Raw genomic sequence first — 21,022 nt, forward strand, 5'->3', positions numbered from 1 at the left:
CCCATGCCTTAGTGTCTGTTTTAATACGATTTATTGTTCTGATAAATTGGCCACGTAAATATGCTTTTGCTGCATCCCACACTATACTACGTGTAGTACTACCCAGATTGTCCTTAAAAAAAAATTGTAGTGAGACCCGTATGGGGTCCTGTTCCGGGAACAGTGAAAGCCAGAAGGGATTTAACTTCCACTCTGTCCTTTTCTCTGTGCCGGGGAGCAAAATAGTCACCCAAAATGAGGAGTGGTCTGAAATATGTCTGTCACTATAGTCTGACTCCACCACCAATGGCAGCATTGCGAGATTGCCGAGACCTAAATCAATTCTGGACAGTCCCCCATGTGATGCTGAGTGACATGAGAATTTTTTTGTGTGTGGATGACCTTGCCGCCATATGTCTGTCAGTCCGAGTTCCCCAAGCAACCTGGCAAAGGGTGTAAACCCCCCACCCCCCATCGGTATATTAGTGGGAGTTGGAAGCTTATCCCATTGATATAGTAAGTAATTGTTAAAGTCTCCTAATGCTAGTAGCGGGGTATCAGGAAATTGAGCCATAAACCCTGCCAGACACCTGAGGACCCCCGCCGAGAACGGCGGCGGTATATATATTCCTGCTATAATACATGAAAAACCAAATATTTTACACAATAGGAACACATATCTCCCTCCTGGGTCTATAAGTTTACGTATGCATTTAAACTCTACGTCCTGGCGGATCAGAACGCTGACTCCTCTGGAGTATGCTGTATAAGTCGAATGAAATTGAATATTATAGATGCGAGGGCTGAAACTGGGCGCCGGATCTGGAGAAAAATGCGTCTCCTGTAGGCACACGATTCCAGCCCCCACAGATTTAAGGTGTCTGAGAACCGCCACTTTTTTTATTGGGTTGCTCAGTCCTCGAACGTTCCAGGACATAAATTTAAATTTAAATTTAGCCGCCATAGGGAAGTCTATCCATCAATAAAAATAATAACCACACATTTGCCGCACAATCCCCCTCCAGCATTCGCGTTAACTCAGTATATGGATATAAATGAGCTGCATTTGCTAAGCCAATTTTACCATAAGTACATGTGAATACGCACAGAGTGACTTTATAGTTCGTGATGGGTTTGGTCCTTCGTGTATTTCCTGGTGGGCTAAAGCAGCATCCAATGGAGTAGCGTAAGTCTTGTAAGAGGCAGAAACACAAAAAAAAAAGAGAAGAGCAAACTGTTAGAGCCAACATGACTCCTGGCCGAACAGGCCTCCGAGTGTATAGTTTCCATAGCTTAGCCATGGATGGGGGAGGGCAGTGGAAACTCCCGTTAAGATAGTGGAGGGGGTTTCACCTCTGCATACTACGTGGGATGTACCGTGCGATTATGCTTCCAGTGTTCTCCTTTTGCAATCCGCCTTAACTAGGGGTAACCGAACAAAAAGAAATAGATATTCTAAACCTGCGATCAGTGTCTCCTGAAAAAAGAGAAGTCAATGAAAAATGGGGAGTCTCTCAGTTGACATCAGAAAAGTTTTTTACATTTTTATGTTCAGACCGGTGCTTGACGTTGCGATTTGGCTGTCTTAATTGCACGTTCCTCTCGTTCCAGCCACTGTGCAGCCATATCCGGGCGGTCAAAGAAATGTGTTGTTCCCAGGGCTGTTACCCTAAGGCGCGCAGGATATAACATGGCATACTGAACACCCAGATCCCGGAGCCTCCTTTTCACTTCAATAAATTTAGCACGATGTTTCTGCAGCTCTGCAGAGAAATCTGGAAACAGAGAGATCTTGGAGTTGTCAATGGCCAGGCTGCCACTCATGGTTCTAGCCTTGGACAGGATAGCGTCTCTATCTTTGTAGTTAAGTAGCTTGAAAAGAAATGGACGTGGGTGATTACCCGGTGGCAGGGGACGTGCTGGCACCCTATGCGCCCTCTCCACAGCAAAAAGTGGAGAGAAGGCCTCTTTGCCAAAGGTAGTTATCAGCCATTGCTCAATGAAAGAGACAGGATCCTTGCCTTCAGCCCGCTCAGGAATACCTATAGCACGTACATTATTACGTCTCATGCGATTTTCTAGGTCGTCCAAACGTGCCGCATGCTGATCTGTGAGGTGACAATTATATTGTAAGTCTCTTTTCATGGGGGTCATTTCATCTTCCATTGTGCTTATTCTGCCCTCTATGGCGGAGGTGCGTTCCCTCAGTTTTTGCATATCATGGCGCACAAACGATATTTCAGCTTTCACCCCCTTAAGTTCATCAGCCATAGCAGTGATGGACATATTACATGATGTCACTGCCGACAATATATCCCTTAAAGTGGGTTCTGTCTCATCTGTAACCGGTGATACATTCTGACTCCCTGTGAACACATTTCTGGGGGTACTCACTGTGTCCCAGGCCTGAGATAATCCATCGACATCTTCCAGTGGGGCTGTGTCATCTGTTTCAGACTGGCCTCCCACAGCTTCTCCTTGTGCCGATGAGGATGTCTGAGGGTCTTTGGGTAATTTACCTCCATATAGGAGTTTCTGTGCAGCCTCCTTGTATTTCTCTTTGGAAGATCTCTGTGCCCAGGCGCCATCTTGGCTGAGTTCCTCCATGAGGCCTCTGGATTCTTTACTTTTCCCCCTTGTCATGACAGGATTCATGCAGGTAAATCCGCGGTACGGGTCGCGATCGTAGCCTGATCAGTTCCGATCCACAGGGGGGTCCAATATGGACCTGCAACAATGTTCTATAGGATGTTTTGTCCGGATTCTCGGCGGAGCAGGAGAGAGATGCGACCGTCTACATCTGCCGCTAAGCCACGCCCCCAGTAGAAGTAAGTTGAATGATGCTAGCCATCATTCAAGAAGACTGAGGACATCTGGGGACAGAAAGGAAGTACTCTAGGAGACAGCTTTAGATTGAAGGTGAGTATTGCCACAAAGGAGGCTTTAAGGAGCAGGTTTAAGGCTAAATAATGCAATCCCTATTGCATTTGTAGTGTCTATGACCTAGATTCCTATACACATACAGATTATCTGCATTGAATGGTCAGTTTAGACTTTCCATGAATTACCTCTTATATGGGCTGCCACTACATTCAAAGAGAATAAAACCTCCTTATATATAAAAAATTATTGCAGTGAATTATCTGAAAACAGGTTTACTTCTTCCGTTCCCTGTACGATAAGGGGCATTTTGTACACAATCTCAATTAATTGAAATTTTGGTCACCTACAGTCAATCTAGAGAAGTGATATCATCGGTCAGTGAATGGTTAGCCTGGCGACGGCTGAAGAGTATTTTAGGATCAGTAAATGTAAAGCCTTATGCATGCTGGACTTTTGGGTTTCTCCTCTGAACACCTTTTACTTTTGGCAGGAAAAAGCTGCTTAAAAAAACGTGGCTAAAGGCACGTTTTGCACACACGTTTAGGCATGAAAAGTGGTTCAGTAGACATGTGCAATTCGTTTCGTTCCGAATTAGTTTTTCAACGAATTTCAACAAATTTGTTAAACGGGTTATTGTTAATTCGGATATTTGCGAAATAACGATAACTCGTTTAATAAATTTTTCCGGAAATTCGAAAATTCCAAAATCCAAAAAAACAAAAATTCGAAAATCTGAAATAATAACTAACTAATAATAACTTAACTTAAAGTGATTGTAAAGCTTCAATTATTTTTTTTTTTAACCACTTCCCGCCCGCCCTATAGCGGATTGACGTCCGGGAAGTGGTTGTGTTATCCTGACTGGACGTCATATGACGTCCAGCAGGATAACATGCCGCAGCGCGCCCCCGGGGGCGCGCATCGCAGCGATCGGTGGAGCGGTGTGTCAGTCTGACACACCGCTACACTGATCTTGGTAAAAAGCCTCCGGCGGAGGCTCTTTACCACGTGATCAGCCGTGTCCAATCACGGCTGATCATGCTGTCAATAGGAAGAGCCGTTGATCGGCTCTTCCTCACTCGCGTCTGACAGACGCAAGTAGAGGAGAGCCGATCGGCGGCTCTCCTGGCAGGGGGGGTCTGCGCTGATTGTTTATCAGCGCAGCCCCCCCTCAGATCACCCCACTGGACTACCAGGGATGCCACTAGGACCACCAGGGAAGGGGCAACGTGGATGGCCAGGTATGTACCCCATGGCCATCCACATGTGCCCAATCTGTGCCAATCAATGCCCACAAATGGGCACTGATTGGCACTATTATGTCCATGATATGCCCAGATCTGCCCAGCAATGCTCTATCAGTGCCACCTGTCATTGCCCATCTGTGCCACCTGTCATTGCCCATCAGTGCCACCTGTCAGTGCCCATCTGTGCCCATCAGTGCCCACCTATCAGTGCCCATCAGTGCCACACATCAGTGCCACACATACGTACCCATCAGTACCACCCATATATACCAATCAATGCCACCTACGAGTGCCCATCAGTGCCGCCTATGTGTGCCCATCGGTGCCACCTATGAGTGCCCATCAGTGCCGCATACCAGTGCCACCTATCAGTGCCCATCAGTGCCACCTATCTGTGCCCATCAGTGCCGCCTATCAGTGCCCATCATCAGTGCCCGTTAGTGCCACCTCATCAGTGCCACCTCATTGGTGCCACCTCATCGGTGCCCATCAGTGCCGCCGTATCAGTGCCCATCTGTGCCGCCATATCAGTGCCCATTATTGAAGGAGAAAGCGTACTTATTTACAAAAAAATTTAACAGAAACAAAGAAAAACGTGTTTTTTTTCGAAATTTTCGGTCTTTTTTTATTTGTTGCGCAAAAAATAAAAACCGCAGAGGTGATCAAATACCACCAAAAGAAAGCTCTATTTGTGGGAACAAAATGATAAAAAATTTGTTTGGGTACAGTGTAGCATGACCGCGCAATTGTCATTCAAATTGCAACAGCGCTGAAAGGTGAAAATTGGGCTGGGCGGGAAGGTGTCTAAGTGCCTGGTATTGAAGTGGTTAAATAACAAACATGTCATACTTACCTCCACTGTGCAGTTCGTTTTGCACAGAGTGGCCCTGAACACCAACTTCTCGGGTCCCTCTGCGGCTCTCGTGGCTCCTCCCCGCATCAGATAACCCCCTAGGAGAAGCGATCTCCCAGGGGGTTTTTTCAACTTAATGCATAGGATCCGTGGCTCTGCTGCGCAAAATCACGTTACTGTACGTGATCTCGCGAGGCTTGTATAGCAGGCGCGCGCGCTGCGAGCTCCATGAGTCCGGCCGCAGGTCACGCGGACTCGATGTCCACGGGGATACCCGCGACCGGCTCACGGACCGTCTCTACAGTTAGAACACATCCCTAGGGCACACTTAACCCCTTCACTGCCAGTCACATTTACACAGTAATCAGTGCATTTTTAATCGCACTGATCGCTGTATAAATGTGAATGGTCCAAAAATAGCGCCAAAAGTGTCCGATCTGTCCGCCATAATGTCGCTATCATGATAAAAATCGCAGATCGCCGCCCTTACTAGTAAAAGAAAAAAAAATTATTAATAAAAATGCAATAAAACTATCCCCTATTTTGTAGACGCTATAACTTTTGCGCAAACCAATCAATAAACGCTTATTGCGATTTTTTTTTTACCAAAAATATGTAGAAGAATATGTATCGGACTAAACTGAGGAAAAAAAATGTTTTTTTTATATATTTTTTGGGGGATATTTATTATAGCAAAAAGTTAAAAAATGCTTTTTTTTTCAAAATTGTTGCTCTTTTTTTGTTTATAGCGCAAAAAAATAAAAACCACAGAGGTGATCAAATACCACCAAAAGAAAGCTCTATTTGTGGGGAAAAAAAGGACATCAATTTTGTTTGGGAGCCACGTCGCACGACCGCGCAATTGTCAGTTAAAGCGACGCAGTGCCGAATCGCAAAAAGTGCTCTGGTCAGGAAGGGATTAAATTCTTCCGGGGCTGAAGTGGTTAACTGTTAACTATTAAATTATAGGTATTGCAATTTCCTTTCAAATTTGGCTGTTAGTGGACGTAACGAATGCAAATTTATCCGTAGTTACAAATTATCCGAAATAACGAAAGCCGTATTGTGATTTTTTTTTTTTTTTTTTTAAACCAAAAATATGTAGAAGAATACGTATCGGCCTAAACTGAGGAAAAAAAATGTTTTTTTATATATTTTTTGGGGATATTTATTATAGCAAAAAGTAAAAAAAAAATGCTTCTCTTTTCAAAATTGTCGGTCTTTTTTTGTTTATAGTGCAAAAAATAAAAACCGCAGAGGTGATCAAATACCACCAAAAGAAAGCTCTGTTTGTGAGAAAAAAAGGACATCAATTTTGTTTGGGTACAACGTCGCACGACCGCGCAATGGTCAGTTAAAGCGACAAAGTGCCGTATCGCAAAAAATGGCCTGGTCATGGGGGGGGGGATCCTCTGGGGCTGAAGTGGTTAACTGAACAAGCTGAAGTTAGAAGCCGATGAGCAAGCACTTGGTGTAAGTGCGAAACGTGTCAGCTATTTTTGTACCACCCCACAGTCGTGTTTTGTGTACCCAATGATCCTGTATTTTGAATAAAAAGACGGATTTATCCATTCGGGTGTGCGGCTGTCCAGGCCTTCTTGTTCTCTTCTACTAGAAGCTGATTTTGGTTACTATGCACAGCTACACCAGCTTTAGTAAATCTCCCCCATAGGCTAACACAGAGGTGCGTTTTCAGGAAGAAAAAAAGCAGCATTTTTTTAAGCCCAGTTTGCTTGAGCCCTAAAATACAGGCTGGCTTTTGTAAAAGAAGATGCAAAGTTACTAAAGCTTCTGAGACGGGATAATGGAGTCGGAATTGTTCCTATGCAAGGGTGATATTTACACAAAACATCCTGTGTAAAGTAATCTAAAGCAGTTCCTCCCTCCCAGCTGAGGCCATAAAAGATGAACTCAACCAAGAATTGTTATTAGAATGGAAAGGTACAGAAAAAGTTGTTTAAGAAGTCATTTCAGGTGTGTTGGCCCTTTGAAAACTCCCTGATGGTTGTTTGCACTCTACGAAGGGCTACATTTCAGTTCTGGATAGTTTTCCAGTGTCCTCCTTATGACCACACATTTTTCTGTGTAGACTGTTCTATATAACGCATAAAAAACAAAAATCTGTATGTAGCTGAAATCTGAAATACTAAAATAAACAAAAGAATTGGTGTGCCTCTTTAACTACTTCCATACCAGGCACTTACACCCACTTTTTCAGCTTTAAGCGCTGTCAATGTTTAAATGACAATTGCGTGGTCATCCGTCACTGTACCCAAACAGAATTTTTATCATTTTGTTCCCAGAAATAGAGCTCTTTTGGTGGTATTTGATCACCTCTGCGTTTTTTATTTTTTGCTAAACAAATAAAAAAAGACCTAAAATTTTGAAAAAAAAAAAGTTTTTCTTTTGTTTCTGTTATAAAATTTTGTAAATAAGTACGTTTTCTCCTTCACTGATGGGCACTGATAAGGTGGCATTGATGAGGCGGCACTGATGGGCACTGACGGGCACTGATGATAGGCACTGATAGGGGGCACTGGTAGGCGGCACTAATGGGTGGCACTGATATGCAGCACTATGGGCATTGATAGTCGGCACTGATGGGCACTCATGGGTGGCACTGGTGGGCACTGATAGGCGACACTGATGGGCACTGAAAGGCTGTACTGATGGGTACTTATGGGTGGCACTGATAGGCGGCACTGCTGGGCACTGATAGGCGGCACTGCTTTGCACTGATACGTGGCACTGATGGGCACTGATATGCGGCACTGATAGATGGCATTGATAGGCATCACTGATGGCACTGGCAGGCATTGTGGATGGGCACTGATTGGCAGCTGCCTGGGCACTGATTGGCATTTCCCTGGTGGTCTAGGTTGGCATATCTGGTGGTTCAGTGTGGTGGCATCCCTGGTGGTTCTGGTGGTATCCTGATGGTCCTGGGTGGGCATACGAGGGAGGGCTGCGCTGATAAACAATCAGCACAGACCCCCCCTGTCAGGAGAGCAGCCGATCAGCTCTCCTCTACTCGCGTCTGTTAGACATGAGTGAGGAAAAGCCGATCAACAGCTCTTCCTGTTTACATCATGATCAGCCGTGATTGGACACGGCTGATCACGTGGTAAAGAGTCTCCGTCAGGGGGTCTTTACTGAGATCGGTGTAGCGGTGTGTCAGACTCACACACTGCACCACTGATCGCCGCAATGCACGCCCCTGACGTCCACCCAGAAAGAGAGCCACGCCGCCGGCTGGCTTGCGGAAAGCAGTTAAAGTGATGTTAAAGTCTTTGTTTTTTTTAGTTAAAAATAATAAACATGTCATACTTACCTCCTCTGTGTAGTGGTTTTACACAGAGCAGCCCCAATCCTCCTCTTCTCGGGTCCCTCTTTGGCGCAACTGGTTCCTCCCTCCTGTTCAGCAAGCAGCTTGCTATGGGTGCACCTGAGCCGAGCCACTGCTGTGTGTCCATTCAGATGGCTCAGCCCAGCCCCCTCTCTCTCCTCATTGGCTCACTGACTTTGTTTGACAGCAGCAGGAACCACTGGGGCTTCGCTGCTGTCTCAGCCAGTGAGGAGGGAACGTCCCAGTCTCTCATGCACATAGCTGAATAGAGATGGGGCTCAGGTAAGTATTAGGGGGGTTGAGGGGAGCTGCTGCGCACAGAAGGCTTGTTAGCTTAATGCATAAAATGCATTAAGATAAAAAACCTCCCACCTTTACGATCACCTGCCAGCCATTTTAAACATTTAACCACTTGCCAACCACCAGACGCAGTTATACTGCAGCAAGGTGGCTCGGCTGTGCAAATCACCGTAGGTGTACGTCGGCTTGTGAACTCGCTTTTGTGGGCGCGCGCAAATGCTCATTTGACCAGCGGGGGAGCCATTGAGTCCGCCGGCCACCCGCGATTGTGGATCACACAGATCCTGTCTTTCTGCTTTGCAGGAAAACAGATCTGTGTGTTGTCCCAGTGAGCCCTTCCCCATACAGTTAGCACACACACAGTGAGGGAACACAGTTAACCCCTTGATCGTCCCTGATGTTAACCCCTTCCCTGCCAGTGTCATTAGTACAATAATGGTGCATATTTTTAGCACTGATTATTGTATAATGTCGCTGGTTCCCAAAAAAGTGTCAAAAATGTCCGTTAGGTGTCCGATCTGTGCGCCGCAATGTCACACTAAGAATCACTGATCGCCGCCATTACTAGTAAAAAAAAAAATTAAAAAAATTAAAATGGCATAAATCTATCCCCTATTTTGCGCAAACCAATCAATATAGTCTAGATTGTAAGCTCTAACGAGCAGGGCCCTCTGATCCCTCCTGTATTGATTTGTATTGTAAGTGTACTGTCTGCCCTCATGTTGTAAAGCGCTGCGCAAACTGTTGGCACTATATAAATCCTGTATAATAATAATGATATATGCTTATTGGGATTCTTTTTTGCCAATTTTTTGTAGCAGAATAAATATTGGCCTAAATTGATGAATAAATTAGTGTTTTTGGGGGTTTTTTAGGGGTTTTTTTTGTGGAAATGTTTTATAGCAGAAAGTAACATTTTTTTTTTTTTCAAAATTGATGCTTTGTTTTGTTTAGAGCGCAAAAAATAAAAATCGCAGAGGTGATCAAATACCACAAAAAGAAAGCTCTTTTTATGTGTAAAAAAAGGACATCAATTTTGTTTGGGTACATCGTCACACATTCGCGCAATTGTCAGTTAAAGCGTTCGCAAAAAAATAGCCTGGTCAGAATGTAGGTAAATCCTTCCGGGGCTGAAGTGGTTAAAGCATAAAGTAGAACTATAGGCAAAACGTTTTTTTTTAAATTTTGGATAGAGTAAGGGAGAGTTAGATCCGTGTTGGTACATTTTGCAAATTAAGAGAATCTCTTGGGGACCCCCAGGTCACCAGAACTAGTGTCCCCATTGGAAGATTTCCCCTCTATTACTTTTCTGGGGACATGTGTCCGCTGACACCTGCCGGGCATCCAATCCAATAAAATCTGCTAAAGACAGACCTTTGGCCATAATTTCGCCATCCATCCAGCGGATCAGATGGCAATCAGAAGGAAATGGACATGCAGTCTGTCTCCATCTGATTGCCCCAAGGAGGACAGCGGGCTGTGTATGTGTCCGCTCTGCAAAGCGGACACGGACCAGTCATTCGCTTGATCAGCGTCCCCTACTGAGCAGGCGGATTCCGCTTGGATGGGGCCTAAATGAATGAAGCTGAATCCGAAAGATGCACAGAAGATGCTTTTTTGGGGTTAAATAATGACAGACAATTTGTGGTGTCTAAAAACAGGTTATAACAGATAACAAACATGTTATACTTACTTCTTTGTTGGTTCCCCTGCCGTGTGACCCAAATAGCAAGAGAGGTGGGCTTGGAGGGGAGATGCACCTAGAAGTTTTTTTTTTTTTTACTTTAAAGGGTAACTCAACTTTTGTGGAAAAAAAATAGCAAATTACAAGAAATAATATAGTATATACAATTACGACTCAAGTCATATTGTAATTGAATGTTATTATTATTATTATTATACAGGATTTATATAGCGCCAACAGTTTGCGCAGTGCTTTACAAAATGAAGACAGACAGTACAGTTTAAAGTGTAGAAAGAATTACTGCGCTATCTAGAAAAGAAAGCGGCTACATACGAATGTAACAAAATTCATAAATGGAAGTGGGTGTAAATGTAGCGCTAGTAAGACAGTGTTAAGAAACTGTGCAAGTACAAAAAAAAAAACCCCCAAAAAAACATATAAATGAGTGATACAATCTGAGCGTGAATAAGTCCCAATTGTACACTGTGAAAAGTCAATAATATATCCCAAATAGGTCAATCCCCAAGGGATGGCAGGTAAACCACAAGTGAAAAATTGTTCATAGAAGGAGCCAAGGGCACCACAAACTGAGGTTTTCTTCATGTAAAGAGCCAGGAACACCAGGTATAATATCGATATTAGATACCACAGAAGAAAAATGAGAGTGGGTACTCTTGCCGGAACCAGTGGACCTGGATGTCAGCGGTACCAGGTCAGACAGGCATAGATAAGTGACAGCTCGATACGGCAGGAGCAGTTCGAAGTATCCTGGAGAATTCAAGGAGACTGGAGCCGACAACGATGTCCTTGAGGGTCCGGTATTCTCCCAATGGGGTCAAAACAAAGGGGCCAGCCACTGGGCCATGGATGGCCGGATGAATGGATCTGGCAGGCTCGTGGTGCAAGGAATATGCAACAAAGAAGAAGGCTTCCAATGGTGCAGATCAAAAAAATTGGGTGTTTATTTCCATAAAAACCAGCATACAATAAAATGTGATCAAAGATAAAAAGGCAATGTGGAGAGCAGGAAAGCAAAGTCCTACGCGTTTTGTCCTACTAGGATTTCTACTGGGGCATCAAACAACTCCCCCACATTACTCTAATATAAATAAATACTAAAAACCATAAAAGACCAATCAAGAACTCACTCACTAATTGGTAACAACAGGTTCACAGATAGGGGGAGAGATGGTCACATGGTGAACCATATTATAACCACCCAGTGCTAACCTATCATGTATTGTAATAGTTAAACCAGTTTATAGCGTCTACAAACGACAGGGTATTTTTTATTTATTTTACTAGTAATAGTAGCAATCAGCAACTTATAGCAGGACTGCGATATTCCGGCGGACAAATCGGACACCTAACTGACACTTTTTTGGGGACCAGTGACAATAATATGCACTGTCACTGTACTAATGACACTGCCAGGAAAGGGGTTAAAGTGTTAGTAAACCCAGTAATATGAAAATAGTTCATCTGCCCCCCCCCCCCCCCCAGTGCCCACAGTATATAAATCTTCTTTTTACATTAAAATATTGCCACTATATACCTTTTTGGCTAATCTGTATACCACTGCACAGTTTCTCCAGGTAGTTCAGGTAGGAGACTTACACTTCAGCCTGTATACACATCCACATGTGTGATGCCAATATCATGTGACCTGGCTATCTCTAAGAACAAGTAATTATTCTCTCCAGCATAAAAGACACAACTGAGCATGTGCAGGTCGGCTACTGTGCCTGTGTTAGTTGGCCTTCCACAGATAGACAGTGCAGGGAGGGAAGGATCTATGCATACAGGATAAAACAGCCTTTTTACACAATGCAGAGAATTAACCCCTTAAAATGATTGTAAAGCTTGTTTTTTTTTTTGTTTTTTTTTTAATAACAAACATGTCATATTTACCTCCACTGTGCAGTTTGTTTTGCACAGAGTGGCCCTGATCCTCCCCTTTTGGGGTCCCTCGGCGGCGCTAACAGCTCCTCCCGCATCGTATAACCCCCTAGGAGAAGCGCTCTCCTGGAGGGTTACCTAGCGGGTGCGTTCCCAAGTCCAGCATTTGCGTCCATAGAATGTAGGACTTAGCCCTGCCCCCCGGCACCCGCGTCATTGAATTTGATTGACAGCAGCTGGAGCCAATGGCTGCGCTGCTATCTATCCAATCAAGAGCTGAGAACCCCGGACAGAGAGAGGAAGAGCGCGTCTCCGCCGTGGGAATTACAATTACTCAGGTGAGTAAAACGGGGGGGCTAGGGGGCCAGTCACTGTCAGAAGTTCTTTCACCTTAATGCATAGGATGCATTAAGGTGAAAAAACACAAGGGTTTACAACCCCTTTAAGTTCCACAGTGAGTATAACAAGCATGCTATGCTGCATATACAGACTGATTTTACTGTTGTGGGTTAAGTAACACTTTAACATCAGGGGCGATCAAAGGGTTAACTGCGTGACTAGCTAATATTTCAGTGTAGTGGGGGAGGTGCTTTTACTTGTGGAAGACATGGATCGGTGTTTCTGCTTTACAGAAACACAGGATACACGTCTTCTGTACTCATAGAATGATAATCTGCCTTGTTTACATAGGCAGACTGGCATTCAGTCAGTGTAATGAACGATCAGTGAGTCCTGGAGGAGATTGGGTCCGTGGGACCCACTTTGTAAAATCACAGCAGAAACGAGCCGCCGGGAGCACGCACTCACACCCACAACCCGGAAATGCACAATATATTATTATTATTATTATTATACAGGATTTATATAGCGCCGACAGTTTACGCAGCACTTTACAACATTAGGGCAGACAGTACAAGTACAATACAATTCAATACAGAAGGAATCGGAGGGCCCTGCTCATTAGAGCTTACAATCTAGGAGGGAGGGTCAAGTGATACAAAAGGGTAATAGCTGTGGGGGATGAGCTAATGGAGAAAATAGTGCAGTTGTTAGATGGAGGCAGGATAGGCTTCTCTGAAGAGGAAAGTTTTCAGGGATCGCCTAAAAGTGGATAAAGTTGGAGACAGTCTGACAGATTGGGGTAGGGAATTCCAGAGGATGGGCGAGGCTCGGGAGAAGTCCTGGAGGCGGATATGGAAGGAGGTGATGAGGGAGCTAGAGAGCAGGAGGTCTTGGGAGGAACGGAGATGGCGATTAGGTTGGTATTTTGAGACTAAGTTAGTGATGTAGCTGGGGGCAGAGTTGTGGATGGCTTTGTAACTTATTGTTAGTATTTTGAATTTAATTCGTTGGGCGAGTGGTAGCCAATGGAGGGATTGGCAGAGAGGGGTAGCAGACACTGAGCGGTTTGTAAGGTGGATGAGTCTGGCAGCAGCATTCATGATGGACTGAAGGGGGGATAGTCTGTTTAAAGGTAAGCCAATGAGGAGTGAGTTGCAGTAGTCAAGGCGAGAGATAACCAGGGAGTGAATCAGGAGCTTTGTGGTTTTATTGGTTAGAAAGGGACGTAGTTTAGAGATGTTGCGGAGGTTGAGGTGGCAAGCTTTGGAAAGTGATTGGATGTGGGGCTGAAAGGAGAGTTCAGAATCCAGGATAACACCTAGTACCCTGACATGTGGGGACGGGTGGATGGTTTTGCCATTGCTCTTGACAGAGAAGTCGGGGGAAGAGGAACGTGGGGGAGGAAATATTATAAGCTCGGTTTTGGACAAGTTGAGTTTGAGGAAGTGGTGTGACATCCATACAGATATGTCGGTTAGTAAGTTAGTGATGCGTGAGGAGACTGATGGAGTGAGTTGAGGGGTGGAGAGATAGATTTGTGTGTCATCAGCATAGAAATGATATTGAAAGCCGTGAGAGGCTATCAGCTGACCCAGGGAAGAGGTGTAGATTGAAAATAAAAGAGGTCCAAGAACAGAACCTTGGGGGACCCCGACAGAGAAGGGAAGAGGAGTGGAGGAAGTAGAATTGTAAGTGACACTGAAGGTGCGTTGGGATAGGTAGGATGAGAGCCACTGAAGAGCACAGTCACGGAGACCGAGGGAGTAAAGTTTTTTGAGGAGGAGGGGGTGGTCAACCGTGTCAAAGGCAGCTGAAAGATCCAGAAGTATGAGTACAGAATAGTGTCCATTGGTTTTTGCAGTTAGTAGGTCATTTGTGAGTTTTAAAAGAGCAGTTTCTGTGGAGTGTTGAGGGCGAAATCCAGATTGAAGGGGATCAAGAAGGTTGTTTTTGATGAGGTGGTCACTCAGTTGGTTGTAAACCAGGCGTTCAAGGAGTTTAGAGGAAAAGGGGAGCAAGGAGATTGGGCGTAGGTTGTTAAGATTGGTAGGGTCCAAGGACGGCTTTTTGAGTATGGGGGTAACCAGTGCATGTTTTAGAGCATCGGGGAAGATGCCAGAGGTGAGGGAGAGATTGAAGATGTGGGTTAGAGAGTGTAGGATGGGGTCAGAGGGTGACCGTAGCATTTGAGAGGGAATAGGGTCCAAGGTACAGGTGGTTAGGTGGGCGATAGAAAGGAGTTTAGCAACTTCATCTGTAGTAGTAGATTTGGTAGAATATATATATATATATATATATATATATACACACATGATTCTGCACAGAGCGGCCGCCATGTAGCAGTAAATCTACTATGGGGTGATCAGGAAGGACCTGGGCATTGAAAATTTGATTTAGTTTGTCTTATATCTAGAAAAGACAAATAGGATTTGTTTCTCTGTGTAAGGTCTTCTATATTTTTGCTTTTTTGCTGCTCTTATAAAACAGGTAGAGCTGAGAACACACTGAATCTCCATATTCTTTCCTTCCTAACCACTGCTACTTTCATGGCACAATGCTTGTTGGGTGATTGTAGAAAATTCCACTCTCTTTGCATGTGATAGGAATGATAAGGCTGGACTAAAGTCTACAAATCTCCTTCTCTCCCTGCAGGACAAAGAAAGCTCGCTCAGGGGGGTCTCGTGCAGAATCAGACAGCACAGAGGATGCAGACAGGGAGAGGAAACTCTTTCAGCTTCACTCATGTGAGGTGAGCAAGGCAGAAAATAGGCAGCAAGGTTCTGTGTCCTTGAAAATGGATTGCCCCTACTTATATTGCTCTTTTTCTTTATTATGCTCTTTTCCCAGTATCTTCTCAAATTAGGAGAGCTGCAAATGAAGCAAGGCCCTGATTTCTTAGAGTGTCTTATCAAAGCTTTCCATGCCCAGCGAAAGTAAGTATGGCACAAATGACAGCTAATAGCATTTCCACCTTATCTTGTGTCAGCTTCTCTACAAGGACCACTCAGTGCCGCAAGTGTCACTTCCAGGTTCCAGCCCTATGAAGTATATTGAATGGGAAGCAGCCTAACGCTGTGTGTGGGATGGGAAAGAAACCTTTAGCTACTGCCACCTTCAGCCTAGAATACTATTTTATACCATATGTTTATTTTATTTAGATAGTATCTTTCCCCCCTGTTTTGTCATCCAGTATCATGAGAAAAATGTTACGTTTTAGGTGTAATGTGAGAATAGATGTAAAGGTATATGATTAGGTACCATCGGTTGACATCTGGTATATGACACCCCCACACACTCAGACTCGGTGTCTACTGCAACCATCACACAAGATAACACAGGAGAAAAGATACACGCACAGTGGTCTTTGCAGGCTTAACCCATAAATAGAAAGCTATTATCCACAGATTAAATACTTGAACAGTCTTAAGCAGACCATACATGGATCGATATTCTGCCAGGTCAGCAGGGAACCGGATGAATTTCGATCCATGTATAGGCAAGGTGGTTGTACAGAAGTCCATCTACCGATCGACTTCTGTACAACCACTCTATTGGAACATTTCCGTTTGATTATCTGATCAGTGTATTCTGAAGCGGGGTAGTCTCCCTGCTTTCAGAATACAATAGCACAGTGGGAGGATTCCCCCATCCACCTCGAATGTGTGGATGGGGGAATCGGGTTATTTTATTTTTAAAATATTTAAAAAAAAAATTAATCTGTCTTAAGCCTAGTACACAGGGCCCAAGTGTTGGGCGGCGTTGACCGGTTCAATAGAAATCGACATTTGGCCCATGTGTACGACAGTAGGTCCAACAGATGCTGGCTGAACCAAGGGGCATGACTGAAAAAGGTCTGCCGACCGACTCCCATTCAGCGCTCTCAGTAAATGGCTGAGAGCGCTGACTGGAGTGTTCTGGCGGGGGGCCGTCCCCCTGTCAGAACACAATAGAACAGCAGGGGAGATCACTGTACTAACATCGGATTGTTGGTACAATGGCTCACCCCCCCACAGGTCACCTTCTCTCCTCTCGTCCACAGTTCATCCGCTCCCCCCGTCCACAGCTCACCCTCTTCCCTCCTATTCACAGCTCACCTCCCATCCACAGGTCACCTTCTCTCCTCTAGTCCACAGTTCATCCTCTCCCCCCGTCCACAGTTTACCCTCTCCCCTGTCCACAGCTCACCCTCTTCCCCCTATCCAAAGCTCACCCCCCCATCCACAGGTCACCTTCCCTCCTCTCATTCACAGTTCACACTCTCCCCCCCGTCTACAACTCACCCTCTCCCCCCTATCCACAGCTCCCCCCCCTATCCAAAGCTCACCCCCCCATCCACAGGTCACCTTCTCTCCTCTCGTTCACAGTTCACACTCTCCCTCCCATCTACAACTCACCCTCTCCCCCCTATCCACAGCTCCCCCATCCACAGGTCACCTTCTCTCCTCTTGTCCACAGCTCAACCTCTCCCCCCCTGGTCACAACTCACCTTCTCCCTCCCCATCCACAGCTCACCTTCTCTGCCCACATTCCACAATTCACCTTAGCATGAGCCCCCCTTCCCCCATAAACAACTCTCCCTTTCACCCTCTATCAACATGTCAGCTCTGCACACCCCTCCATCCACAGCTTGCACCCCCAGTCCACAATTACCTCTGCACCCCCATCCACAGCTTATCTCTCCCCTCTTCATATTTCAGGTCTGAACCCCTATGTACAGCTCATCCCAATCCACAGCTCTCAACCTCTGCAACCCTCATCTATCACCTCTGCACCCCCAGCTCCCCCCACAGCTCATTTTTGTACAAATCCCCCTGCCCACAGCTGTCACTTTGAAAAATCTACACCCCCCCCAGCTCTGGCCTCTGCAGATCAACCTCAGTCTTCACAGTCTCTCTGTACGACTGCAAAACTTCCTCTACCGACTTCTGTGTTATGTGACAGGCTGAAGAGGAGAGGGCTGCTGGAGGTGGCGGAATGCCGTTCCACCACGTTTCTGCAGAAAAAAAGCCCTGTATACTGCCTATGGTGGCCCAAAGCAATCCTCTCCTCTGCACTTTCAAGTACTAGGGACAGTTAGTTCCTCCTGGTGACAACAACAAGGAATGATAATTGATCATTGCATCTTTGGACAGCATTCTGACTTCTTTACGAAATGACAGCATACAAAATCTGTGCATATAAATGTTTCGCGCTTCACACACCACTTTCTCAAAGACAGTGGTATCTACTAAAAGCAGATAGGTTGTTCACTTTGTGAGGGAATTTTCCCTTTGGTGAATGTGATAAAAATTTGCTTTGCAAAGTATAATCACATGCATGGAAAAAAAAACAAAACGGCATTTTTGCTTGCATATAATTGGATGATGGAAGTAAGTAGCTCTTCGTTTTATTCACTAAAATAAGGGAAAATTAAATTACAATTACAAACAAGTACAATTTCCTTGTTTTGAATCTGACCGCATGCAACTGCCCTTTCTCAGTATTCTCTGTGTACTCTGCCCACCTCCAGGATAGCACTGCTAGATTAACCCTGCAAACTACTTGGATATGCTTGCTTTCCTAACTTCTAAAAAGGGCAATGTTTACGCTCCCATTCTGAATTCTGCATTGTCCAGGCATCTCATCAAGCTTGCCTTTCAAGAGCTGCCTCATCTCTCGCATAGATAGTCTCTCAAGGCAACCATGACATATCCTCACTGATAACTTCTTGCACCGTGAAGTTCCCCTCGTGGCCCCGGGTGCAATTCTGTGTGCCTTCTGCTGCCAGTAACAACCTAAGAAAAATTCCAGTATAACAGGGAAAATCCCCCAGACCTGCTGTTCACATGTAAGGAGCACCTGTCAGCTCCTTGCATCTACAGGACAAACTAAAATGTATTGTACTGATTCTCCTTTATGTCATATGGTATTACCTCTTCTCCATTAGTGTGTGTAGTGTTTGCTTTGATCTGCTCTCTAATTCAGGCTTTATATGACACTGTAATAATAATTTTGGATTTAGCTTTTTTCAGGATGGATTAAATGCTACACAAAGTCTCCTTCCTTTCATTGAGAAGTTATCTACTTCTTTGCATACTGTGAGTATTATTCTCAATGGAGTTCTGTAGGGCATTTTCTTTGATAAAGGGTATCGCCATACCTTTTGTGCTTGTTCCATTTACTAAAGGGAATGCTTTGTGATGTACTTGTAGACTCACCAGACTCAGGATGAAGAGCTAAAAAAACTTGCAGAAACTAGAGAAAATCTTCAGAAGCAACTACAATTAGAAGCTAAAGAGGTGAGGAGCTCATTATAATTAAACACGTAACTGATAAAAGTTAACAAGGGAAAAGAACGTGATAGACATTTCTTGAGAAGACATTTTGTTATATGGAAACATTTCTTCAATACACAGCCCTCAGCTTTATATTGCACTTTCTGTATTTTTAGGATGGATTAAATAGAAAAGATTCTGGATACAACTTGCACCAACAGCAAGGGGACAAACAGCATGGAACAGAGAAGTCTGGTTTTCTATATAAGAAGAGTGAAGGGTACGGCTTAATTGATTTCTATACCGTGCACTGCATATTTAGGAAGTACTCTAGCCTAAATGCTCATTTGTATACACTGCAGTCAAGGATTTGTATATGCACCAAAGTTAAAGTGGTTGTAAAGTCTCAAGGTTTTCACCTTAATGCAGAATGCATTAAGGTGAAAAACCTTCTGTGCTGGGCCTGGCCCCCAGACCCCCCCTTTTTTCTTACCTGAGCCCAATCCAGTGATGTGCATGAGCGCAGCGGCTCCAGCCGCTGTCGCTCTGCTCTTCGGACAGATTGTTGATAGCAGCAGGAGCCATTGGCTGTTGTCAATCAAAGACTGTGACATGGGAGGGGGGGGGCGGGGCCGAGTGAGCCCGCACGGGTGCCCCCAAGGACAACAGCTTTCCGTGGGGGCACCCGATGAAGAGGAGGAGCTTAGAGCGCCACTGTGCAAAACGACTGCACAGAGCAGGTAAGTATAGGCATGTTTGTTATTTTTATTAAAAAAAAAAAGCTTTACAACCCCTTTAAGGCTGTTAATATCTTTAAATATAATATTGCATCAATTCATATTTTTTGGTTTTGGAAAGCCAATAAAAAGCAAGGATTTTTCTGACTCCTGGTACCCTGATATATCAAGGTGTGTCATCCTGTCTGTGTTTAGATGACTCTTGGCTACTCCCGGATGAACAGTGACTCAGCCAGGGTTTTTTAAAATTAGGCATTACCTAATTTTTGCAGAGCTGTAGAATAGTCAGACAGGCAATTCAGAAGATATATTTTTTTTATTAAAGGTTTTGTTTATCTTTATAAAAAAAAAATACTATGCAGTCAACAAGCACCGTTACATAATTCTAATATAATCTGATTTTGAAAATATGCATTTACACACCTCCCATACCTGTAGAACATTTGTCCACCAAGTGAAACCTGCTCCGAATGCTTCTGATATTTTTTACAGCTCTGTCCTGTCCTCTTGTGTAGGATGGCCCAGCCTTTAGGATGAGAGCCCCCTAGCAGTACAGGAGCACTGTCCTTCTTCCGAGCCCCGCATATGCACATGTTGCTCTCTCGCAGGGCCCCAAAAAGCGCTCTCTGGTCCTCCTCTTCTCTGTGCGCCCCTAAAGGAAGCTGCTTCATATGGTGGCACACCTGCGGACTCACTGCCGAGCCAGGCTGTGTGCGTCCATAAACACACAGCGCAGCTCAGCCCCATCCCCTCACAAGAGTTGATTGGCAGGAGCAGGAGCAAATGGCCCCTACTGCTGCCTCCATGTCCTGTGAGGAGAGAGCCGCTGTACACGGGCACAGCGCTGGATTGAAATAGGACTCAGGTAAGTGTAAGTTGGGTGAGCGGGCGATACAACTGCTGAGACATTTTTTTACCTTAATGAAAGGAATGCATTAAGGTAAAACATGTTCTGTCTTTACAACCACTTTAAAGTGAAGCTAAAGGCAGGAATACTTATGTTGGGTCCAGCAGTCTGACGACCACGAGTCCCCTCATTGGCATATTCCTCCCAGCTTCGCCTCCACTTTTCTTGATAATTATGGGGGCTTGGCCTTGAAATGGTTGAAAGCCACAGATCTATAGAATTTCTAGTAAATTCTTGCGCTGCTATTGTTAACAATGAATAAAACACAGGTAATTTCAGGGGACTATATATTAATAGTCCACCTCCTTTTTCTTCTACCTCAATTTGAGTCCATAAAAAATGAAATGTGCACAAGTGAATATTCTGGATGAATCACCACCACAGAGTGCTTCTTCCACTTTCCAAACAGACTGCTTACCTCAGATTTTGACCTATTAAAGACCTTTCCTCCAAAAGTAGCTCATAGGAACAAAAAGAACCTCACTGCGCAATATATCAGCTTACCAGATCTATCTGTCTACTCCTCACCTCACTCCTTCAGTCTCCTCTCCCATTACTAACTTACTAACTGACATATCAGCATGGATGTCG

At 44.7% G+C, this 21,022-nt stretch overlaps 1 protein-coding gene across 1 annotated transcript in view; it reads left to right on the forward strand.

Moving 5' to 3' along the window:
- LOC141128746 (arf-GAP with SH3 domain, ANK repeat and PH domain-containing protein 3-like) overlaps positions 1 to 21,022 on the forward strand; it is a 128,197-nt gene that overhangs the window by 43,943 nt on the left and 63,232 nt on the right. The window contains exons 6-10 of the mRNA XM_073616211.1: positions 15,186 to 15,282; positions 15,381 to 15,466; positions 18,535 to 18,610; positions 18,725 to 18,811; positions 18,964 to 19,067. Coding sequence (XP_073472312.1) covers positions 15,186 to 15,282; positions 15,381 to 15,466; positions 18,535 to 18,610; positions 18,725 to 18,811; positions 18,964 to 19,067 — 450 coding nt within the window. The remainder of the gene's footprint in view (positions 1 to 15,185; positions 15,283 to 15,380; positions 15,467 to 18,534; positions 18,611 to 18,724; positions 18,812 to 18,963; positions 19,068 to 21,022) is intronic.

Source organism: Aquarana catesbeiana, linkage group LG02 (assembly GCF_042186555.1).
Source record: "Aquarana catesbeiana isolate 2022-GZ linkage group LG02, ASM4218655v1, whole genome shotgun sequence".
NCBI classification, from domain to species: domain Eukaryota; kingdom Metazoa; phylum Chordata; class Amphibia; order Anura; family Ranidae; genus Aquarana; species Aquarana catesbeiana.